Raw genomic sequence first — 26,766 nt, forward strand, 5'->3', positions numbered from 1 at the left:
ACAACAACAAAATAATGACAAACAGCAACAATGACAACATCATATTACAATAATAATAAAAAAAAAAGATAATAAACGTAAAGAGCAACTAAACAGTATAGACTGATTAGGGGCGATAAGGAAAAGGGGAAGGAAGGAGAGTGAATGAAAGTGAGCAGGGAGGGGGGGGTGATAAGTATTATAATAAAGATAATAACAACAACAACAACAACAACAACAATCTATGTTAATAATACCAATAGTCTAATATGCTGTTATTTTACTGGTCTGGCCCACTTGAGACTGGGGCCTTGAACTCAAATGAGTGTGACACCCATGCTATAGTCGGGACCCGCTGACGCCCCCTTCCGGTGCGCACCGGTACTGCGGCAACCCCCCCCTACCCCCACCCCCACCGTCCTCCCACCGCCCGGAGGAGCTGCTCTGTCTGCTGCCCAAGTTCACAAACCTCCGGCGGTGTGTGTATGTGTGTATATGTTTGTGTGTGTGTGTGTATGTGTGTGTGCGCGCAGTCCAATGGGCAGTCCCGTGCGCTCTTGGAGTCTCCACAGGCGTCGCTTCAGGCTCCGTTTGTTTGGATCCAACACTCCTACCCCTCAACTTTTCTTTCTTTGTGTTTTTCCTAAGCAGAACTTGGAACATTTCAACCTGTGAACTTTTCTAACATTAGATAATCCTCATTATTCCGGGGAGGTTTGGACAAACAAAGATGGACTCGGCTTTGGTCTCCGGTGCGCGCACACAGCTCTGAAAACATCTCCATGTCCAACTTGGCTCCGGCGGATCTGTGGAGACCCTTTACCCACTGGATGTAACCGGAACAGGGCTCACATCCTATCATGAACATTCTCCCACTCAAGTTTCCGTGAACTTTTCCCACGACTCGCCATGTCGGGAGTGGTCCGCACCCTGAGCCGCTGCCTGCTCCCGGCCGAGGCCAGCCGGGACCCGGGCGGCAGTAAGGACCGGAGCCGGGAGAGGGACGCGGCGCAGGAGCGGGAGGCGAGGCGCAGGAGCCGGGAGATAGACGCGATGCTCGCCCGGGAGAGGAGAGCCGTCCGCCGGTTGGTCAAGATCCTCCTGCTCGGGGCTGGAGAGAGCGGAAAGTCCACATTTCTCAAACAGATGCGCATCATAAACGGACAAGAGTTTGACCAGAAGGCACTGCTGGATTTCCGGGACACTATCTATGAGAATATACTGAAGGTAAGAGAAGAGAAGGGCCCTTTTCTGTTTACACTCACTTCCTGCTCTGGTCACTTTTAAACTGGATTCAACCAAGTACATTTGGATAAGATGGGCCTTATGTTACTGTCATTTTGGAAAACTGTTACCTTGAATATATAGAGACTTCCACTTTTAAATGATATTGACAGAGATGTAGATTGATTGCTTTGTGCATAAATAATCAGAGAGAACACAAATAAGATCCAAAATGTAACCTATCCAGGTGAAAATGCTTGTTTCAAGATGTTAAAAGACAAAAACAATACAAAGAGGAAGCAGATATTTGACATAAAAGTTAAAAACATGTGCAGTACCTATTAGGTCTGAAAGTCAATGCCATGTTTCAAAGAAAAACTGCTTAATTTTCTTGGAGGAATCTGAATTTTGGGGGGATTTCTACCTTGAATATGGATTAGAAGTTAACTTTTGAACTGATGAGCTCACGATCAGATATCGATTGTATTCTTTGGAGATTTTGTGAAATAAAAACACTTATTTCTAACAGTTTCAAGACATTAAGGGAAGAAAAATACAAACAGGAAGCAGATATTTGACATTAAAGATAAAAACATGTGCAGTCCAACGTCTGAAAATGAGTCCCTATCAGGTCTGAAATGAGGAATCTGAATTTTGGGGGATTTCTACCTTGAAGATGGATTAGAAGTTAACCTTTAAATTGATGAGCTCATGATCAGATATTGATTTTATTCTTTGGAGATTTTGTGAAGTAAAAACATTTATTTCTAACAGTTTCAAGATGTTAACAGTAGAAAAATACAAACAGGAAGCAGATATTTGACATAAAACATAAAACATGTGCAGTCCAAAGTCTAAAAATAAGTCCTTATCAGTTCTGAAAATCAGTATTGCCATGTTTTGAAGAAAAACTCCTTAATTTTCTTAGAGGAATCTGAATTTTGGGGGGATTTCTACCTTGAATATGGATTAGAAGTTAACTTTTGAACTGATGAGCTCATGATTAGATATCGATTGTATTCTTTGGAGATGTTGTGAAGTAAAAACACTTATTTCTAACACAGTTTCAAGATGGTAACAGAAGAAAAATACAAACAGGAAGCAGATATTTTACATAAAAGATAAAACGTGCAGTCCAAAGTCTAAAAATGAGTCCCTAACAGTTCTGAAATGCAGAATCTGAATTTTGGAGGATTTCTACCTTGAATATGGATTAGAAGTTAACTTTTGAACTGATGAGCTCATGATTAGATATCGATTTTATTCTTTGGAGAGTTTGTGAAGTAAAAACATTTATTTCTAACAGTTTCAAGATATTAACAGTAGAAAAATACAAACAGGAAGCAGACATTTGACATAAAAACACGTTTGGTCCAAAGTCTACCAACTCTGAGAGTCGATAATGTCACCTTTCAAGCATAAACTGCTTTTCTTTATCTTCTTAGAGGAATGAGTTTGGGACCAGATATACACTGATTTTATTTATGGCTTTTGAGGTTTTCTGAAGTAAAAAAACATGTTTCTAACCATCAGATATTGTACCTAAAAACCAAAAACGCACAGTCCTGAAGTCCAATAATGATTCAGCATCAGTTCTGACAGTTATTAATGTCAGTGTCAAATATAAACACTGCTCTTCTGTATTTTATTATAGGAATCTGAGTATTCTGAAGTATACATACATATATATATATATATATATATATATATATATATATATATATATATATATATATATATATATATATATATATAGTTTGTTTGTTTGTTTGTTTGTTTGTTTGTTTTTTTTTTGTTTTTTTTTTGTACCATGTCAGCTCATGAACACACACCACTTGATTTTATTTGTGAACTGTGGCACATTTTAGGGTAAAAACACATATCTCCTAGAATAAAAAACACGAAGAAGCACAAGATGTTTGATATAAAATACGCACAAAAAAATCCCAAAATGAATCAGCAACAAATGGGATAACCTTCCCACAAATGTTAATGATCAGCTTTTCCTGCTCATTTTTCCTGGTTTTCTTTATCTTCTACAGAAATCTGAATATTTTAGGGTGTTTATCACACAGAGGGAATTCAGCTCCCACTTCGGGAAATTGCGATAGGCACCATTTAGCCTCTTATTTTCCTACATTTCATAGCTGAAGTGATTAATCAAGAGAAATGACTTCAGTGCAGCCCTAATTTTGACATTTTCATCCCACAATCAAGGTTCACATGCACCTAAACACACAAAGATGTTTGTTGACACAGTGCATATTTTTATCCTGAAGTGTTTGCTGTCCCTTTGTTTTCTGTCATGCCTGGGCCTCCTTCACCAGCTAACAATACCAGACTATTCCTGAGGGATGAGCACATCCGCCCTGAGTGCCACCCACAGCCCAGACAAGGATGATAAGAGCCCTGTACACAGTCCAGTCCAATCCCTCCCCCGAATACCAGCGTATAGTGGTCACGTCACAGTCCTCCCCCAACACAAAACACACTTACAGTTTACAGCCATCCACAGCCACATGAAAACATAGAAACACCGGCAAAAACGAACACAACGCAACAAGAAAATAGTGTGATTCATTATATAGGAATAGAAATGCCACCCTGTTAATGTTTTTCAACCTGGGAACTAAATATTATTACATCAGTGATTAATTGGTTTATTATTTTCTTATTTAGTCTATACTCCTTTTTACACAGCACTTCTGTTACGGGAATATTTCACATTTATTCCGGAAGGACGTCTGTGTAAACGAAATGGTGGGATCATTATTATTGCGGCTCTGTATCGCTTCTGGAGGTAGTAACAGAGCCGTGATAAATAGGGGTGTTAGAAAATATCGGTTCTGCGATATATCGTGATATTTCATTTCACAATACCGCATCAATATTAAAAAGTATTGTATTGATATTTTTAGGTATTCTTTCAAATGTAGATATTATGGAGGTTCATTTTTGTTTTTTTGTTTTTCTTTATTGTTTATATCTTATTTATTATTATTTAACACTGTTTTATTAAATAATGGTTATTTGAAGCATCCTAAAAGCACTTTTTACTGTCTGAGAGGCAGATGTTAGTTCATTTGTTAAAACAAAAATAATGTTCTGATGTTAGTTATGAACTAACTGAATATGAACATTTGAACAGGATCTTAAACTGTAATGTCTGTAAAACATAATTTAAGTTTTAATACAGGAACATTTTGTGATATAGCATTAGATCCTGTTGTGATCAAATAAAAATGTGTTTAGTATTTGTGCAGACTTCTGATGTAATTCAATTCTTCCAGGAAATAAACATTTAAAAAAAAAGAAAGACAAAAAATTGCCTTTTTAACAGTATCATGATATATTGTGATATATCTTATTGTGATCCTAGTATCACGATTTACATTGTAGCGGGGTTCGAACTGCCAACCCTTTGGTTATTGGCCGACCCACTCTACCATCTGAGCCATGGCCGCCCCAAGTGGTGCAAAAATTCCACAGTTTCCCAAAACCCAAGATGACGTCCTCAAAATATCATGATTGACCCAAGCTAAATATATTCAATTTACTGTCATAGAAGAGGAGGAACCCAGGACATATTCATGTTTCAGACGCTGTAATTAGAGAAATCACTCAAACCACTAATGTAGCATTAAAATAGTGTCAAATAATCTAATTAACAACTGCACCTGTAAAAATGACTATTAGATCCAGATTCAAGGTTCCTTTTATTGTCATTGTAGACACAGAGTATATGCAATGAAATCCTGATGTGCTTTATAAAGACGGTACTTCTTGAGTAAAAAAAATTGAAAAGGGGAAATATAGACTGCAAAATATTTAAAAACAGTAAAGGGGTCAATGACAGGGGTTAAAGGGTTAACCCTTTCATGCACTAATTGTGAGAGTCTTAGCCTAGATTTTTTTCTTCAGTGTTTTTATTCCTCCTTAGGCATGAAAAAAACAATGCGATCGAGGTTTTTTTTTCTAAGGAGTTCCAAAAATATCCATGCTTTTAATTTTTGAAATAAAGAAACATGTTTAAAGCCCAATATCAGAAAGTGACTTGAAAACAATGGAATAAAAACATTTTTAAGGCTGCTAATCTGATGTCTTCTGACATTTTAACATATTCTAATGCTAGTAATTACTCACTTCATGGAGATAATATGCAAAAAAAAAAAAAAAACCTTCTTGTCTAACAATTAAAAATTGATTTACACTAAAAAATGTTAGTGCAGATCAGGTTTACAAGAACAGCAAAGTTACAGTAATGGTCTGAATGTCAGGGTATGAGATGGTGCATAAGTGTCCACTGTGTTGGCTGATATGGAACTAAAACAACAAAACCCATGAATATACAAGAGAACAGCTGGAGAATAACTGTCCACTGTAGTGACCACTATGCATGAAAGGGTTAATGACAAAAATGATTTTAAACATAATTGTCATTTATAATCATCATGAAAATGTAAATACACTGTTGCTCATAAAGTTGGAATAATTTTGTTGTTAAATACTTTTCTCTTTTTATTCCCATTTCAACACACAATGAATCATCTTTAATCAAGTGCAATGATACAGTCTTATATGTTATCTATCAAGAACAAATCCCATTGTCACTGTTTTATTCCAGTTATATGGGCAGCAGAGTAAAGTCACTGCTCTGCCATTAAACCACGGTGTAGTTAAACTTGTAGTGTAATTACATAAAGTGCTGCATGTTTTTCAAGTGTTCTGGTAGTATGCTGCTAAACATCCGCTGCCCTTTGCACATACCCCCCCCCCCCCCTCCAAAAAAAAAAAAAACAAACTTCTCCAAGAAGAGACTGTCAGTGAATTGATGACTTCAACATTTATTACTTATTACTATGTGAAAAAAAGAGTAAAACATCTGATGGAATAAACAAGTTGTTATTCACAGACTTAGAGGTGAATCATATGTATAAATGAAAAGTATTGATAGAATCCACTGAACACAGGCACTAAATAATAATTCATCTATAACCACTGCATTAGTCATGAGGCTACAGATAAAAATAAGCTGCATGTGTGTGAGTGAAAATGAAAAAAATGTGATTTTATGGAGAGTAAAGTGGTTCCAGTCTTTGTCTGGGTACACCTGTGACATTGTTGTGATTTGTCTGATTTGTTTTTGCTCTGCGGACTGAGGCGTTGGTGGTGTTGGATCCTCACCTGCTGATTATGGGTTTTCTAACAACAGAGGAAGAGAACAAAGAAGGAATCAAGGAGGATAAATTGCGGATAAGTGTGTCAAAAACAAGGCTTAGATGATACAGAATATAAAGGTGGAGTTCAGGTGCACTTCCCATCCTGGATCTCAGTAATTACTGCTGGAGGGCAGGATGATTATCTGAAATAATTTGTGTCAAACTGGAGTCATTTCTTTCATATGAAGTGAAACATAAATATTCTTTGCAGTTTTAAGACAAAATAAAGATGCTCTAAGTTCTATCAGATTTTGTGTCTGATAGATGCTATTAGTCTGCACAATGAAAAATGACAGACGTGACAGGAGATTTCAGAGTGATAAAGCGACTCGAGTCAAAGTCGGAATAAATTAAAGGAATAAATCAAGGATGAAAAATCAAGATTGACAACCAAGGTTACTTCAGTATCATCCCGTTTTTTGTTTTGTTTTGTCTTTTTTTTTTTTTTTTTTTACATAAACACTCAATATGTAACATTAGTACATACTCTCTTTTTGTTTTTACTGAAATAGATTTCTTCTTGAGAGACAGTTCCACAGTGGTTGTGGTTAAGTATCAACATTGTAAAATGACTTTTTTTTAATGCAAAGCTTGATGAAGTTTAATAGTTGGAAAATATCAGTAAGCTAGCACTTAGCATTAGCTCACCTCTGACACAGCGTACTCTTGGCACCCGGCCATTTTTGTCCAAATATGGTCACTTCCTGCTCCAAAAACCCAACATTTTGGAACCAAATCATCTATCTATCTATCTATCTATCTATCTATCTATCTATCTATCTATCTATCTATCTATCTATCTATCTATCTATCTATCTATCTATCTATCTATCTATCCATCCATCCATCCATCCATCCATCCATCCATCCATCCATCCATCCATCCATCCATCCATCCATCCATCCATCCATCCATCCATCCATCCATCCATCCATCCATCCATCCATCCATCCATCCATCCATCCATCCATCCATCCATCTTCAGACAGAAACAGACTTTATTTTCAGTCATGTGTGAATGTTACATATTGCACCTTAAAAATATTTCCAATTGGAACAGAATGTTTTTCCTTTGTTGTATTGTAAGACCATAAATCCTAGAGAGAAAAAAATCCCCCTGCAGTGATTTTGGGTGGCTCAACAGCACATTGGCAATCTGCAGGCTAAAGTGGACAAACCAAACCTCTAAGAATGGAGGTGTAAATGTTTTTACACTTGTTTTTCACTGGTATTTCAGCCAAAGTCAATCAGATTTCCTCCACACTGGAGTTCAGAGGCTGAATCAGCAGCTCACACATGCTGTAATTCTTCACTGTCTGAAATCATTATTTCTTCAGCAGCAGCACAACAACACATTGCACAAACTCTGCAGGTTAAAGTGGACTAACAGGTATTAACAGACTTAAACGCACTTGCTAGCCTAACAACATTAATGCTACCAATAACCCATAATGCAACGCTGTCTGTATTTACATTAAAATTCGACATATTTACATTAAAACTCGACATATTTAAGGTGAATGTGAGTTGATTAGGAAAGTTTGGACTGCACTTTATTTATTTATTTCATGACTCAAACTGTACAATTCCTTCGAAACGCGGATAGGATGACAAATCAAGATAACAATTCTGTGGGAAACTCTGCGGGTTGTGTAGCCTCATGACAAACAGCAGTAGTTGCAGTTACTTGCCATCCTCTGCTTTTGAAGTAGTGGTGATTGAGTACTGCTGAACATTTGGGTTTTGACTAGATTTTATAATACAGTTGGTGGATTTAAAGATTGTTTACACAAGTTGAACTACACAGATTAATGTGGTTGGGTTCTTTTTTTATTACAAGGCAAAAGAGGAGAACTAACCTTAAGATGTGTGTTTGTTGTGTTCAGACATTTTTTTGATGTCGGCTGCACAGTGGGAGTCAGTTTGTGGAGTTTCCTCCTGCTTTGAGTGGTTGTGTAAAAGGCAGACACTGTAGAGGAGGAGGCCAATGGAGGTCATTGTGTGGACGGAATCGGAGCAGGAAGGAAGCTACTTGATAAGATAAGATAAGATAAGATAAGATAAGATAAGATAAGATAAGATAAGATAAGATAAGATAAGATAAGATAAGACAAGACATGACTTTTACAGTTAATAACAATAACATACAACAAGCAAATGCAGAGAAAAAGACAGGTAGAAAAAAACACAAACAAGTGAAAAATGAAATATAAAGAGGAAAAATAAGAAATTTGGTATTTATTAGTGCTGTCAAACGATTAAAATTTGTAATCAGATTAATCACAGGGTTGCTGTGGATTGATTTCGATTAAATTTGATTTTTTTAATCAATATTAATCGTGTTTCATTTTACATGAGCAAACAGACTCAAGAAAGAAGGGAATATATATGCACTTAACATGTTTGTCACAAGCTGGGTGATGTGTTAGCCGAAGTGCTAGGACAATCCCTGACTAACGTATGCTTCGTGTTAATGTGCTATTTTAAGACAGAAGTGCTTTGGTGGAAAAAAACCCTCCTTCCTACAGACTGAGCATAATTCTTTATGTATCGACTGTTCCGTCTTGTTTTTTTTGTCCTCATATTTCCATCCAGAGGGCCAACATGCTGTTTAGTGTCTTCCATTTTTATGGGTTGGTTCTGCTGCCTGTCACTACCAGATCAACTGTCCATTTGTTCATGTGTGACGGTAACTTTACTTGGACAAACTGCCCCAAATGTGTTGGCAGAGATGTTCAGAGTCATTCTGCAGATGGGTTAATTGCGTTAAAATTTTTAATCAAATTAATCATGATGATGGATTAATCTGCGTCAATCCATTAATTTTGACAGCCCTAGTATTTTTATGAATATTTGTATGAATATAGAATTAAAGTTAAATATTATTAATATATTTACATTGTGATTGCATATTCACCTGGTGTGAACTGTTGTATAGTCTGACAGCTGTGGGAGGAATGACCTGTGGTATTGTTCCTTTTTGCACTGAGGATGTAAAAGTCTGGTGCTGAAGGAGCTACTCGGGGCCTCTACAGGTTGATACGGGGGGTGGGAGGGGTTGTCAGTGAAAGATGTCAGCTTGGCCAACATCCTTCTGTCCGCCACCTCCTTGATGGAGTCCAGCGGGCAGCCTAAGACTTAACCAGTTTGTTCAGTCTCGTCCTGTTTCTGTCCATACTGTCCGCTCTCCAGTACATGATACCTCAGATTACTGCAGACGCCACCACAGTATCATAAACGTCTGGAGAAGAGCCCTGCCCACTTTGAAGGACCTCAGACTCCTCAGCAGGTGGAGGCGACTCTGGCCCTTCTTGAAGAGGGCATTGGTATGTCAGTCCAGTCCAGTTTGTTAACCCTTTAACCCCTGATGTGTCTGTGGTGAGCGTTCTGAATGTATGATTTATTTTAAATATTCAGAAAAATGAAACAGTTTGCTCAATAGGAAAAATTTCAAAATGTGCTGAGAGAAAAGACCATGTGCTTTCCATAGACATCTGAGCATGCTCAGTGCACACCCCACCACCTGTGTAATGGGGGGGGGGGGGCAAAACACAGAGCAGTGAATGACACCGACTCTATTAAAATAGACGGTTTGGTCTTTTTTATTTTTTTTTTACAGTTTCTTTGTCATTTTTTGTTTTTTCAGTTGTTTGCAGTATTGTGATTTTCCTTCATTTTTCTTTACTGTGTTTTTACTGAGTTTTGACCGTGTAATTGAGTTCAGCCAGGTGTCAAAAAGCAGCTGGACTGATTTAGAAAAAAGAGCCCTAAAACAAAAACTACTGGACCAAAATTCAAATTTATTGTTCAGTGTGTTCCAGTTCATGTTCAACATCCTAAATCTCTAATTGATGTACATTCTGAGTGCTTTATTTAGTAAAAACCTGTAAAACTACTACTAAAAATTACTCTCTTTGTCATTTTCTGTCATTCCACCCTGTTTTGACCCTAAAACACACAGTAAGTCAAAACCACTGCAAGATCTGAACGTAAAAGGATTCCTGATGAAAAGAAACAAAAGCACATACTCAGGAGCTTTTATGACACTTTTGCAAATTCCAAGCAGCCCATTGAAACTGAAATAATGTCTCAGGGGTTAATGAGTTATTGAGGTGAACACCCAGGTGTTGAATAGTGTCCACTATCTCAATGTCCAAGCCCTAGACATTCACCTGTGTGTGTTGTAAACAATTATATGGCTATGAAATAATAAATGCATCTCAGACGACTGCCAGCGTCAAGTTAGTCTCAGGCATCATGGTTCCATTTGGTCTGATGGGATGTAAAACTCCAAGAAACTCACCATTCAGCTGTGAAAAGTCTGTACAAGTCTCTATGAACGTCATCTGGTGTTTTTATTGAGCAGTGTCTCCTTCAGACTCAGCTGCAGCTCCTAAAACTAATGGTGCATTCGGGCGGTCCCTGTCAACTCGTAAAGTCAAACATGGAAATCCCCCTCAGCAGACCATAAATTTGAATACCATGTTGGTTAGTCAATAAGTAAGATGGTTGTTTTCAGTAGTGTCTTCTGGAAAGTTACAAGGTGACTCACACAATCAGAAAAACATGAAACACAGGAAGAAATTTTAGAAAGGTCAGATCATGTAGAAATCAAATAAAATGAAAATGAAACACAGAAGTTAACAAATATGATTTTAACAGTGTTTTTCACTTCAACACCAGAGCTGAATAGCTGAAGCATGTAATAGACATGCCTCTTTCCCATCACTCCTTGCTCATACCTTTTGGTTCTGCTCAAGGTTGTCGGTTTGTGGAAGAATTTTTATTAAGATTATGTCTACAGTTCTAGAAACTGATATAACACCTTGCCCACTTATTCACTAAATTCACAACACTCTTTTTTTTTTTTTTTAAATTTAAGTTTTTGTTAGTTGGTTTTTGGAAAACTGGACTTGCTTATTGCTGTACTGACAGGATATATATACTGAAAATGTGTCCTAATAAAAAAGATTATAAACAAAATAAAAGAAAAAACTGAATAGTTGGTTATTGTTTTTTTAAACAAATAGATACAATCAGCAGAATGGGAAGAATATTTATTGATTTAATGTTAAATTCATGTTTTAAAAGCATTGTATCTAGTATTTTTAAATTATTTTCAGATATGACCTAATGTTAGCATGATAGTGTTTAGAAGAAAGAGCTGCAACGTTCTGTCAAAGATGCCAATGTAGTGGATTGTAGCGATATGAACTGAATATATATACAGCAATGGCCCGGAGGATTGATGTGACCACTAGAGGGAGTAGTGAGTCATTCTGTCGGTGTCCCGTGAGGACAACTAACACCACATCAGAAAGTGACCAGATGGCATGAAAACCACTGAAAAACAACTTCTAAAGTCAAAGAAATCGATAAAGTGATTAAAATTAGAATTGCTGATGTTGTTTTCTCCACTGGACACAGCTGTAAACATAAAGAATGGAGTTTGATGTTGTTTTCTGTCTAAAAACAGAGCTAAGCGAACAGAGGTATAATGTAAACTATCAGCTGATGCAGCACATGATGATTGTAAGACACTGTGTTATTTTGAGCGACTGTAAAAATCAACATCTGTGAGATTTATTTTGATGAAGAAAACTTTATGATACCATAATACAGATGTGAGTGAGCAGTGAGTTTTATACTTCGTTCAGTGAGTGATATAGTCTGTGGATATATTGGGTGGATTCGTTGGTGGTTTTGATCTTAAGTGTGTTCTGGTAAGACACTTTTTGCTGTTGTTGAACATTTGGAATATCAACACAATATACAACCCCTTTAAAATCCTTTAATGTCCATTTATTTGTGAAGTATAATGACAGGTAGAAACTTAGACAGGGTGAGAAATATAAGTAAATTTACAAGAAAAAACTGAGATTAAATTTGCAGTCTTCATATTCTCCTTCAGTGTTTTCCTCCTTTAATTTTTTTCTAGAAATTCAGCACTTAAATGTCACAGAATATTTAAGTGTTCTTACTCAGAAATGTATGTCTCTGATCTTGGAAACTGTTTTTATATAAGAATATATTCACTATTCACCTGATTTGACACATATTCTTCACCACTAGGAGAGGTCCAGTGTACAGTTTAATAGCTGAATTAAAATTGGGAGATTTTTTTTTTTTTTTTTTTTTTACAAATTTTTGAAAACTTCAACCTACAAAATTTGTGAACCGATTTCTCACCAAATTCTTTTGAGGACACGGTCTTTACATTTTCCTTTCTCTCTCTCTTTTTGTTTGCATTTTTTTTTTCAGACTCAAAAGTAGTTCCTTGGTAGGCAGGGTATCAACGAAGGTATTAGTATGGTCCACTTACTTTTCCACTTTTTCACATGTTACTCCACTCCGCTGGTTTGTATAAAAATGAAACAAAATAAATGACCTCAAATTGGCCTAATAGGCAGTCACAGTAAAGCTGGGCTGAAAACAACAGCTTTTTTTTTTTTTGTTAAAACCTGCAGTTAAGTGAAAGAAAAACACAATAAAAATCATATCAAATAGACAGATAAGAATATGAAGTATAACAGAAAAAGTGATACATGGGTCAAAGGAAATCTGCTTAACATTCCTCATCTTTCATGACAAATTACCTGAACATGTCGGTAAAACTCAACCGGCTTATAACAGAGTACGAGAAGGGCACTGTCAGTGATGCTCCAAATTTGGGCAAAACGAAGCCTAGATTCAACATCAACATTTTTAGGAGATGTTGAAACAGGTTGGCCCGTGTCAGACTGCTTGAGTTTTGGTGTATTTTGACATAGAAATACACACTGAGCCCCTGAATTAGGACATAGTTACAGGGTTAGTGTACGAACAGAACAGACAGGCTGAGCAACACAAAAACAAACAGGCATACAGGAAGGGAGACAGACAACAATGCAGAGGATTATGGGTAGAATACACAGGACGGTATATTGATAAGTTGAGGCTGGTGTATAGACAGGAAAAAATGTGGAGTACTGCAGGGTTTGTGAGTGGATGTGACTCAGAGTTCATTCACACTGACTGTCTGTTAGTAATTCACTTCCTGGACTCTGATACATGTTCTATTATAAGGTTACGCATGTGTTCCTGCTTGCTTACTTTTCAGATTTTCTGATTTATTGCCTATTTTACTTTTAATTTCTCCCTTCTGCATGCTGTTTCAGGCAGTGGTTCCCAACCTTTTTTGGCTCGTGACCTCATTTTAACATCACAAATTTCTGGTGAACCCTAAACATTCAAAACAGACTTTTTTTTTGCTAAAATTAATTTGTTTTTGATCATGTAATAGTTTGCTATACTATGTTGCAAATAAATGTTAATTTTAGATGATATTTAGTGTATATAATGTGTATTATTATGGACGCAGGCAGAAAAGCCAGGTGTAGATTACTGCACAAAGTGGGAATTTTATTTTCCTTGGTCAGGATATGTACAGTCAGTCCAGCTTGCATTTACAAGGCTGACAATGAATACTGAACAAACAATAACTCAAACTATGAATTATGAAAGAGCTGCAGCATCTTAAACCAGCCACAATGAACATTTGAAAGATAAACAGTACCACAGTGCTTCAGTTTCAGCTTCAGTTTGTCATGTCTTTTATGTATTCATGTACAGTATGTGTCATGTATTATGTATTGTATGATTGTCTCGCTCAACTCACCATATATTTTTTTATTAGTACGTCTTTTTTTTTTTTATTGCTTACTAGAAATTTCAGACGACCCCATTTGAATTCCAGGCGACCTCACAGTTAAAAAACACTGGTTTAAGGAGATGAAATCCATGTTAGTTTTATGGGTGTTTTTGTTCCTAATGTGGTGAGGAGCGTCAAGGTGAGGTTAGACGTGGTCAGCAGGAGGTGATATTACAGGCATTTAAAGATTTTTCAGTCTGATAATATGATGTGGAAATGAACACAAGAAGAATTAGTTGATCATTACTCATTGAAAGACTCACACCACACACATCATTTAACCTCCTGTGCCCTCTGGGACACTTTTCTGATTCGCTGCTTTTGCTCACAGCCGAATCCTATACACTGTTAATCAATAGCCATGGAAAACAAGCTTAATTTATTTAATGTGTGTTTTGAGCTATGATTTATGCATAAAAATGATCACAGAATAACAACAGATTCAGCTAAATCAGAGGTCTACAACCCGTGTCTCTCTTGTGGTTCACTATGGAAATATAGTGCTTATTTTTTACAGTTAACATTCATCATAGTAGGCTTTAAATGACTCCTAACTTTCATTAAGACAATTTTTATTATATGTATTTTACACTACAACACAGTCTTGCTTGTTATATTTATTTTCAAAGTATCTTTACCTTCGCCAAGGAGGTTATGTTTTTGCCAGGGTTTGTTTGTTTGTCTGTTTGTTTGTTTGTCTGTCCGTTAGTGTGCAACATAACTCAAAAAGTTATGGACAGATTTGGATGAAATTTTCAGGGTTTGTTGGAAATGGGATAAGGAAGAAATTATTAAATTTTGGTGGTGATTGGGGGTGGGGGGGCCCACGGGGGGGGCGCAGACCAGAAAATTTCATCAAAATCTGTCCATAACTTTTTGAGTTATGTTGCACACTAACGGACAGACAAACAAACAAACAGACAGACAAACAAACCCTGGCAAAAACATCACCTCCTTGGCGTGGGGGGGCCCACGGGGGGGCCCACTGATCAGCCTTGGCGGAGGTCTGCGCTCTCCGAGTGCTTCTAGTTTATTTTACAAACTGACACGAGATATTCATTTCATGCACAAATGAATTGAATTTATGATTTAAAAAAAAAAAAAAAAAAGTCAACAATGCATTAAAAATAGGCTGTGGAACCCAAGAGAATGTGTATTTAAAATGTACAGTTGGAAACAGGCTGAGAATTTGGTGATCGGCGTCTGAATGTCCAGGTGTGGGTGTGAGAATGAAAATCACAAGTCATTTATGAGGTTCTGACAGGTTTAGAGTTTTTGTATTTGTTTTACCACCTGAGAAAGGCCTTGTGAAAATCAATATCCATTTACACATATGCTGTATTTGGAATATTTTTAACATTTTTTCCTCACCATCATGGCTCTAGCCGAATGGGGAACTAAAGCCCTGACGCCTCATAAATAAAACCCGAATTCACTGACAAAAAAGAGCAGTACTTCAGACTGTGTTGTGGTGTCTCTGTGGTGCTTTAATATGTTATTTCTGATTGAAAATTAACCAACCAAGAGGGTGGTTGTAGGAGGCAAAATTGCTGCCTCCATGTGAGTCTAGTGGTTCAAAGCAGAACAATCAAAGTCCTTTAGAAAATGAATGAGGTTCAGCAGAATTTGTCTTGATTTTTAAGTTAATTATTACTGTCATTGATGCATTTCATTAAAACTGAGTCATATAATTCTGCTTATTGCTCAAAAACATGTGTTAATGTTTGGTATCATTTTAAAGGCAGATATTTTTGCAGCTCCACTTCCTGAAAAAAAAAAAAAGGACTTTATAGATAAAGGCTGCCAACTCCTGAACTAATGCCTTATTTGCACTGTACTGTTGTGATTTGGAAATATACCCCCCCCCCCACACACACACACACACACACACACACACACACATTTCTGTTTGTGGTGCATTCACTCAGGATAAGTGAAGTCTGTTTTAGGCTCTGTCCGTACGAAGATGGTTTTGGTCATATCCACAAAAGTTTAGCCTTTCGTCCACATGAAACCAGCGTTTTCAGTTACTGAAACCACAATTGTATGTATTCCATGAAAGCAGGTCCTCTCAATATGTGTCACTCACTTGAAAGACGTTTTTTCTGCCTTTCTCATTCGCATTTCCAATAATCGTGCATCTTTCAACGAGACGTGCAGTGACCTGTCAATCAGCTGGGGTGGCACTTGTACCTGAGGTGTCCAATCAGGTTCCAGAGGTGGCCTGCACTAGTCAGCAATGTTTTCCTCGGAATGACCCGCCCTACTTTGCCTCTGATTGGCTCATCAGTCCTCATGCCTAAAGTTAACCAATCTAACCAGTGACGGCAGTGAGTACTAGCCAATTAGAGGCAGAGTAGGGCGGGTCATGGCTTCACCATCCAAGGGGGAAAAAGTGGGAAATTTGGCTCAGATACTACTGAATGGTGCATGAGGGGGATTTAGAAGTGGGTATACACAATAATGACTGAATAATAAGTAGGTATACCCCATATACCGCCGTATACCCTGAACTACACCAGTGGTCCCCATAATCCATGACTATGAAGTACACACAGTAGGCCTAAATGCACAACAGAAACAAAGAATGTTACAAAACACCAGAAATGAGAGAGATTTCAACTTGGTACTCTAATATTATCACAAGAGTTCTGTGTTTGCTGAAATAGGGTGGATAGTTTGTGGTGGAATTGTAACAAATTATAGACATGGCAGATTCACACGGGACTAAGATCACAGATGACCTCTGCAATTATTAAAATTTACCAAAGGTTCACCAAGTAATACTAGTCCCATGTGAATCAGGCTTTTGTGGCTTTGTGTTTGCATAGAATAATAGAAATCTGCGTTTTACTCCAATTTACTGACATGATGCACAGACTCATTAAAAAGCTACCACACAAAAACAAATATTCAATACTGCATGCAGCCATAAATATCATCTCTGTCATCATCTTTTGAGATTTTGCTCGTCTGGTGGATGGATTAGAGTTTGCTCTTTCTGTGAATGTGTCTGTTTAGTGACATGAGCACCCATTAAAATCTTCCAAAAATGCTGTCAGAGCTGTCAGTCATAATTGCCAGTGCAGCCTCTGTAAAAGCACAGACAAAAACAGTACGAAGCATTGAAAATCATGAAGAAATTAGTACTGTACACGCTGACATCTCAGTGATTTCCAGCTTTTTTTCTTTCCTCTGTTTATTTGTTCTCCGTTTCCTTGTTCAGAATTATAGAGGCTGTGATTATAAATTGTGGTTATTATAATGAAAGCTTAAAAGTGTTTTGGGTTATGAATTTAAAAGGCTCATGTTGTGACACAGCATGGAGACTCAAAATCCTCCAGAAGAATGAAAACTGCAAAGGTGAGATCATGGATGACATTTATGGCAGCATTTAATAAGGAACATTTATTTATTTATTTATTTATTCATGTGGTAGATGATTAATTATGAGTGATGGTATCACGTCTAGTGTATAATGTCAGTATATTTAGGTAAAACGCAGGCTTTTCCTGCCCTGTGTGAGTGCACTGAATGTAACACAGATGCAGGGAGGTCATTTATAAGTCACATGTTGTACCGATGTCATACTAAAGACCCATAAGAACATGGTTAACTGGAACGTGACTTCCTGTTTCAATGTCACATGGTTTCTCTACGGTCCCACCCTTTAAGGAAACTGTCAGTAAATCCAGTCCCAGTTGTACTAATGGAGGAAGTGATTTATAGATTTTCTTTTGGCCCAGAGTCACCCAAGTAAATGCTGGACCCATTTTAAATGAGACCATATACCTTCTGAACATTCTGACATTTTTATTATACATAGAGAAGAACATTCACAAGATCTGGCAACACAAATCTCATCTGGAGGAGCTAAAAACAAACACAACACTTCTGATAAATTATTGTCACTTACCAGTAAACACACGCTACTTGTGTATATTTGTATAATGGTGACGCGGTGGCACAGTGGTGAGCACTTCCATGTTGAGTTTACCTGTTCTATCCACACCATGCCAGTTTCCTTCGGTTTTTTTCTGCCATTAAAAGCACGTACATATAGGTTTATTCTCCTGTCATTGCCACTGACCACTAATAGTGCCATCCTCAGTCGTAGCTCACTGCTCCTAATGTGTGCTAATTGTTAATGCTAGGTTCTGTCTGTGTATTATTATGGGTAAAATGACTGAATTTCCCTACAAGGATAATAAAGCAAGTTAGCTTTTAACATTTAGTATATATGTATTTGGACCTAATTAATTTACATCAGCTGTTTTCAACCCTTCTGTTCATGCCCATTTAGGAGACAGGAAGTGAACCATTTCATATCATTGGTGAAGCCAAGAGGATCTTTGGCTAGACCAGTCCCCTGTGAAAATGGGAGATTTTGTTTAGTCATTACTTAATTTTCACAAAACTTTCCACAGTTATTTTTTATTGATTTTTTTTTTTTTTTTTTTTTTTTTTTTTTTTTTACAGCAGTAGTGCAAAAAAAGTCTAAACAATAGGAATTGTTGTTTTTATACAGAACAGAACATATACAAAACACACATACAACAAAACAAAAAACATCACAAAGCAAGCCACCTATAGTCCTAAACCAACGTAACAGAGTTTGTGAGACACAAACTTACACTTAAACATAGGTACAAAATATCACAGACAGAAGGAAAAAAAGGGAGGTGTATATATATTTTATTTATTTATTTATTTATTTATTTATTTATTTATTTAATTTTCACAAAACTTTCAACAAGAAGAAATATTGCTGGACATTAAAGAGGTGAAGTCACACAACTTCCAGTGTAACATCAGAAAAAAACAGGAGCAGTGGTCAATGGGGAGGGACTGTTGGTACTGTTTATGTTTGTCAGGTTAAAAGGTTTTTTGCACCAAGAAAGTTGTATTTTGTGGCAAAGGCAGTAACTTACACCAGGCCCCGCTGACAGGTTGACCAGTCTGCTACCTGTCACTCCATCAATGTCTCTTTTTGTTATGCCTACCCCTACTGTTGTTGTTGTTGTCGGTGTTGTATAATGTTGCTGTCTTTTTCTTGTAATGTTATGTTATCTTTTTCTTGTAATGTTTCAGTCAGTGAAGACAAATTTCCCCACGGGGACCAATAAATTAAATCTAATCTAATCTAATCTAATCTAATCTAATCTAATCTAATCTAATCTAATCTAATCTAATCTAATCTAATCTATTCTTAACATCTGGCTTTGTTAGTACATCTCTTATTGCTCATGATACACGTTACCGACAGCAAAACGATGTTACCTTGGTGTTTTTCACCTTGTTTTTCAAGAGTGAAGTAAAACAGCTTTAAGAGACAAAAATCACTACAACTCTGATCATATAGAAGCTACAGAGACATCATCACCTCTGTTAACGTTCAGGTGTGTGTGTAGTCTGTCTGTGGCTGTATTTTCACCATCTGATATTTCAACACTAACCAGTAAAACTCCATCTTGTCTTTGCTCTTTCACGACATCCATAACTTCAGTCGTGTTCTTCGTTCCAGCAGCTTTATCCATTTACTTATTACTATTGGTGTCTGGTCATTTCAGTTTTCTGCCACTTATGACTGGAATCATCTACAGCAGACACTTAAACTCATTCATTCCACTTTTTTCTTAATTTAGTGAAGGCAACATTTTGTGACTTTTTCACCTGTCATATTATTTTATACATACAACTGTTATGAATGGTTTTATTGGTTGTTCTGAATGAATCCTTTTTTGTTGTTTGTTTACCCTGTTCTTGTGCTTCCTCTTGGCCACGTCATCATTGTAAATGAGAATTAATTCTAAATTGACCTACCTGGTTAAATAAAGGTCAAATATAAAAATAAAGAACAGTTTTACAACAAACACTGACTTTCCTACCTTGTAAAATTGTCTCACACTGTCAAACATCATATGTGCAAATGATGCATAACTAAAACAAGATTTAAAAAAAAAAAAGAAAAAGCTTCATTAACTTCATTAACTGTAATGCAGTTTGTGTTTTTTTTTTTTTTTTTTTTAAGTAAGGTCCCATTGAGGCGGGACTTCACCTCTCTGTATGACTATATATATTTTTGCACTATTTATATCTACATTGTTCAATTTTTTTTTTATTTTGATCTTTTATCTATTTAGACATTTTGGCATTCTGCGGACAGCAAAGCAAGAATTTCATTGTACAGGGAACGTGTTTCCTCACACAACAATAAATGCTTTCAATCTTGCATATTACACAATAAAAAATGGCAAATTACTATCACTTATTCCAAATAATCCCATAATCTAATTTGGAAATAATGGTACACATAATCAAAAATGTTTTATTTATGTACAAATTTGCTTTTCTCATGATTTATAGATAAGGTCTACTGTGAAATAGCTCAAGTGGGATGGCAAGAAAGAAAGTTTGGAAGAGTCTCAACTAAATAAATAAAATAAGAAACTGGTTGAAGTGGTAAGCCAACATGTCATCAAAAATTTAGAGCACATGTTCTTCCAAACAGATGTGAGACATGTTAAAATGGAGTAAGTGGAAGCAATGAATAAAAAAAAAGTAGAAGAACAAGAAGAGATGGAAGAACAGATCGACAACATGGCCTATCTGTCTGTTGGTTGGTTGGTTGGTTTTGATCATTCAGGAGGCGACCTCCCACACAGATCAGTCCACATGGTTCTCCTCAGAAAACCACCAGAACCCACACATGGACTCCCAGACACATGTGCTGCACTATTAAAACTACCCCCTGTTTACAAGTAACACTAGACTCTGTTGACGTTTGTTCAGGAAGCAGCACATGCCATATGTGTATAATATCTGAAATAAATGCACATAATTGCTGATATTACAAAAGCAGCTGTTGTTCCATTCCGCTGGGTTGCCGTCTGTGTAAACGCTGCTGTCATGTGTGTTTTTGCAGGGCATGCGGGTGCTGGTGGACGCCCGAGACAAGCTGGGCATCAGCTGGCAGAGCTGTGAGAACGAGAAGCAGGGCATGCTGGTGATGTCGTGGGAGGGCCGAGTGGGCGCCTCGGGGGTGGAGCCCAGCGAGTTTCAGCTGTACGTGATGGCACTGAGCGCGCTCTGGGCCGACGCAGGCATTCAGGAGGCCTACGCACGGCGCTCCGAGTTCCAGCTGGTGAGTGCATTAAAAGATGGAGAAATGGATGAGTGCCAGAGTGTTTAAGGAGTTCTTCACTCCAAAATGATGACAAATCTTCAGCTTTAATAAGAAAAGATGCTTCCAACAGCTGTAGAGCAGGATTAAGATCATCTGTGAGCTGTTCTGTCTTTTCCTCAAGTATATTTATTTACATTTTTATATTATTGTGATCAAAATGATTCTGGAAACATTTTCATAACACTTACTCCAAGTTAAGGTGTAATAGATGCCTTTTTAACCCATAAAGACCCATCAGCCACTGGAAACTAAAATCATCTACTGATCTAAAATGATTATTAACTTCTGATCCACGAGTCCTATCAATCCATGTGAATAATTGGTGTAAAATGCAGTTTGTCATCTTTTCACGGTCATCAGATATGACCCATTTGGACGTTCCGAGGCTCCGTAGTTAACATGGAAACACCGTCATCTTTTACAACCAACAATTCACCAGTAAAACTCATGGAGTTGGATCAGTGACAGTGGATGGAGACACTTGGTTTATGTTCAGTTAATAATAGATTTGCTGAAAAAGTCACTTTTTCTTCAGTTTTCTCTCTTTCTGATGTAATAACCCTCAACTTTAATATGAGCTTTTATGAACATCTACATGATCAGTCAATTAAATATAGGAAAATGTGTCATTTTCACTTAAAAACCATGAAATGCAGAGGATAATGTATACAGTAAATGGTGATAACACACAAAAATTCCTTTTTGTAATTGCCACAAAAGTAACACTGGGTCTTTATGGGTTAATGAGTTTTCAACACAAATCACAAAAAAGTAGAAATAACAATAAACAGTAATGTGCAAAAGTCTTCGGCCACCATTTATTGTTTTCACAGTGTTACAAAATTTCCACACATGCAAATCCTACTCAGTGTATTTAGATACCAGGTTGTAGAGGAAATATTTACAGCACTAAAAATAAAAGTTTCAGGAAAAAACGGCTTCTACAGGCCAAACTATCAAGTGTTTAAGGTAACCTCCCTTTGAACTTAACATGTCTTTTATTCCGAGGGCATAATAAATACAGATTTTAGCCTGTAGTAGCCATTTAGGTCAGAGTTTTTGCATGTTTTTAATGCTGTGTGCACATATTTCCTGTATTTTTTTTGTTGACTATTTAGAAAAGACAAATATCATTCCAACCCTACAGAAATGACAAAACTAAAGGTTGTGGAAGATTTTTTTTTTATAGTAAATACATGTGCGTAGATGAATTAGTAAGCAATAAACTTAATTACATAATTTAAAAAATAATAATACCAAAGCGTTTATCCTTTTTAAGACAAACCTATGGTCCCGCATTGTTATTTAAGTATTAATTATGTCACATATACACCTCTATGTCTATAAGTGCTCACCACAGTTACATTATTCAACATTCATTTGCAGAGGTTATATAGAAGCTTCACTTCTCATTCATCATAAATCTTTGCCCCTTAGATAGTTTATAAACGGAGCCCAAATACATTGAATTCTTCCTGATTTTCCCTTGAGGGTATGTGTGAGCTTTCCTAAGAGTAAACAAAGACATTTCTTTAGGCCACGGTCCAATACTTAGTTGGCATTGATGCCTTTTTCAGTTTTGTCAGTCGTCTGTCGTGCCGTTTGTCATCATCAACTACAAAACTACTCTATATTTTTCCAGAAACTCTTGTGCTATTAATGGACTAAAGCTCATGTTTGTCGGAGAAACCAGTATTAGTTTTACAGAAGCACTACTCAGCACAGAAAGAAAGAAAACACACATTTTAGAGGCATATCCATCAAACGTCTGTCACTCTGAATCAGTTGCCACCACATCTACGACTGTAACTGTGTCTCAAGATCTCATGTGCAAATAAAAGCTCTTGTTAAATGTCAGATCCACTCACATTAACATGCTGAAGAAAGGATTTCCATATTTAACAATCAGAAAATGAATGAATGAAGTTAGGGCTATTAAATTATCCATTATTTTCTTGTACAATGCAGAAATTGGAGGGACATAAGGGGGACTGAAATGTCTCAAACTGTGCGTCTGTCTAAAGAAGTAGTAATGTTATTATATTTTTACTTATTGGATTACTGTATTTAAAGAATTCACAAGAAAAAACAGGAGCAAAGAATAAATGGATTTTATTTACCCTGCTGACAAACTCTTCCACAGTTTCCTGACTCATAAGCACTTGGAGTTATCTCATTAGTATACGTTAGGATGTAGTAAATATAGACTATATGGCAAACATCCAGTACAAAGATTAACTGTGACGCTTCACTTCTGTTCCTCTGACAGACGGATTTATTTTAATCGACTGCTCTGCATCATGGTCTGTTTGTGGCCTTAATAAGAGTTTTTTCTTCCTATTATAACAGTTATTATAAGGTGCAGCCCTGAGTTTCTGCACAGTATCTAATCCTGAGAAACCAGACTGCTGGGATTTCTGTACTGTTCAGGAGAGAACAGATGCCTTAATAACCAGAGCAGAATGCACTGTCCTGAAAATCAGCTTTTATAAAAGTAGATGTTGGAAATTAGTCAGAAAATGTATTTGTGTGTTGACCTCATCAAATGAGCAGATTGCATTTATTTGGACCATATTTAAATAATATAATATTATAATATGTAATGTATTATGGAATAATATAAAGGTGAAATCCTGCTCCTTCTGGTTGAGCCCCACAGGATGCTATTTAGAAAGAAATTATATTAATAAAATAATAATAGATTAGATTTATATAGCGCTTTTCTATGAACGCATACTCAAAGCACGTACACTCACGGCCTCTCTGACCATCACCGAAAATTCATATGCGTTCATACAGGGTGGGGAAGCAAAATTTACAATGAACATTTAGTTGTTTTTTCTCAGCAGGCACTACGTCAATTGTTTTGAAACCAAACATATATTGATGTCATAATCATACCTAACACTATTATCCATACCTTTTCAGAAACTTTTGCCCATATGAGTAATCAGGAAAGCAAACGTCAAAGAGTGTGTGATTTGCTGAATGCACTCGTCACACCAAAGGAGATTTCAAAAATAGTTGGAGTGTCCATAAAGACTGTTTATAATGGAAAGAAGAGAATGACTATGAGCAAAACTATTACGAGAAAGTCTGGAAGTGGAGGAAGCAACAAAAAACGTACCAAAGCTTTTATTAAAGCTCTCAAATCCAAAATTTAAAGGATCCAACCAAATCCAAGAGAAAAATGGCAATTGAACTTGAGGTAGACAACAAGACCGTTAGAAATGCAGTAAAATATCATTTGAAGTTAAAATCTTACACAAGAACACCAAAACACTTGTTGACAACAGCAACAAATCCAACTTTAGCAATTTTTGGGAATCATGTTTATGGCCGCCTTCTAGCCCAGATCTAAACCCTCTGGATTCTGCTATTTGGGGCGTTTTAGAACATGCTACCAATAGAACATTACACAGCAATGTTGACTTTCTTAAAGATACTATTAAAGAAGAATGGGAGAAGTTGTCACCCGAATATTTGAGGAACACTTGCGCAAGTTTCAGGAAGCGTGTGAAGGCAGTTATTGAGAAAGAAGGAGGACACATAGAATAAAAACATTTTCTATTATGTACATTTTCTTGTGGCAAATAAATTCTCATGACTTTCAATAAACTAACTGGTCATACACTGTCTTTCAATCCCTGCCTCAAAATATTGTAAATTTTGCTTCCCCATCCTGTACACCAGTGTGAGTGGCATCACTGGAGGGAAGGAGGATGAAGTGTCTTGCCCAAGGACACAACATCACATGACTAGGACAGAGCGGGATTTGAACCGCCAACCCTTCGGTTATTGGACGCCCCGCTCTGCCCATATTTCAGTCAGTGATGAGAGAAATAAACCATCATTTACACATGGGATATTTGTCTAAATAGACTAAAAGATAATACAAGTCCAGAAAGTTGCACTGTTGAAGTTGAACTGCTGTTGAACTACGAAAATCCGCATATGAAAAACTACACACAGTCACAGAAATGTCACGGAAGACGCATCATCATAATTTTTCCATTTACAATCTGCTCAGAGCTGCTGAAGATGTCTCTGCAGCTTCAACATGACCAGACTTTTAATGATTCTTGTCTCTTAATGCTTCTTCACGTCCTTATTGAAAAAGAAGCTGAAATATGTCTGGCTTATGTGAATCAGGTGTGACGAGAGATGCTGTCCACAAGCATTTCACACAAAACTAGATGTTACGTTACTATCTTTACCACAAAGTGCGACTTTCTTGACTCATTAAAATTGTCTTTGTGTTTTTATGTCTATTTATACTGAGTCACTGGAGTCTGAATAAAACTAATTGTGTTACATTTAGTTATCTCTAACCTATAGAAGTTTAGTTTCTGTGAAGTCTATGTGACACTGGAGCCTCAAATTCAGAACAGACTCAAAACACTTTTTATCTGTGAGTAATCAGGACAGTTGACTCCAATTTGAACCACTAACTAAAAATGTGTAGTGTTAAGTATATGTGTAATATCATTAAGTGCAGTATAATCAGTTATTACCCATGCATGTAGTTTATTATTTCACAATCTATTTATTAATCTATTTTGCCGCGTTTCCACTACATGATACCGGCTCGCCTCCACTCAACTCGACTCTGCTTTTTTTGCGTTTCTATTACAAAAAAAGAACCTGGAATCTGGTACCTGGTACTACTTTTTTAGTACTTGCTCAGCTGAGGTTCCAAAATGGGTGAAGAGAAAAGATGAAAAGATTCAGTGTGAGCTTGACACGGCAATACGCAACAAGCAAGTTTATCAGCAACTCTCTGAGGAGACATCATGGAAGTTAGTTATCTTATCTTATCTTATCTTATCTTATCTTATCTTATCTTATCTCATCTTATCTTATTTTATCGTATCTGATGAGATGAGATGTGACTTTATTGATCCCTCAATGGGGAAAATCACTGGTCAAGGCAGCAACAGAATAAAGTGCAAGAAGAAATGTGTATAAAGATAATGCAAAAGACAAACAATAAAAAATAAATAAATAAATAAATAAATAAATAAATAATAATAATAGTAGCAAGTAATAAACCTCTATAGGCTATGTACTTATTTACATAAGAGTAGATTAATGTAATTTAACTTAACTTATATTACCTTAACTTAACTTGTCTCGTCTCAAAAAATTATGGAAAAATGAAGATTATTTCTCCCGCAAAAAAAAAAAAAAAAATCGATTTGTTTTTTCTTTGTTGTAATATATCCATGGTGTCCTATATGATAAATAGTTTTGGTAAAGAATAGTACTACCCATGAATTTCCACAGTGAAGACCAACTCTGTGTTCTGTCATTGACATTATTCAGTTGACAGAAGCCAAAACACTTGGCTTTAGTAAATCATCCTGTTTTTCTTTAAATCACTCTCATATCTTGGCCCACAGTTCTTACCCATCATTCCTCTCCTTTATGTCTCTGTTCTATGAGATGTCACATCGAGGCGTACTGC

At 36.6% G+C, this 26,766-nt stretch overlaps 1 protein-coding gene across 1 annotated transcript in view; it reads left to right on the forward strand.

Annotated features, from left to right (window-relative positions):
- Nucleotides 1-508: 508 nt before the first annotated feature.
- The window catches only part of gna12a (guanine nucleotide binding protein (G protein) alpha 12a), a 51,291-nt gene continuing 25,033 nt past the window's right edge, over nt 509-26,766 (forward strand). Inside the window, exons 1-2 of the mRNA XM_030144866.1 lie at nt 509-1,206; nt 21,039-21,257. Of these exons, the coding sequence (XP_030000726.1) occupies nt 889-1,206; nt 21,039-21,257 (537 nt within the window). The 5' untranslated portion in view covers nt 509-888. The remainder of the gene's footprint in view (nt 1,207-21,038; nt 21,258-26,766) is intronic.

This window comes from Sphaeramia orbicularis, chromosome 1 (genome assembly GCF_902148855.1).
Source record: "Sphaeramia orbicularis chromosome 1, fSphaOr1.1, whole genome shotgun sequence".
NCBI classification, from domain to species: Eukaryota; Metazoa; Chordata; class Actinopteri; order Kurtiformes; family Apogonidae; genus Sphaeramia; species Sphaeramia orbicularis.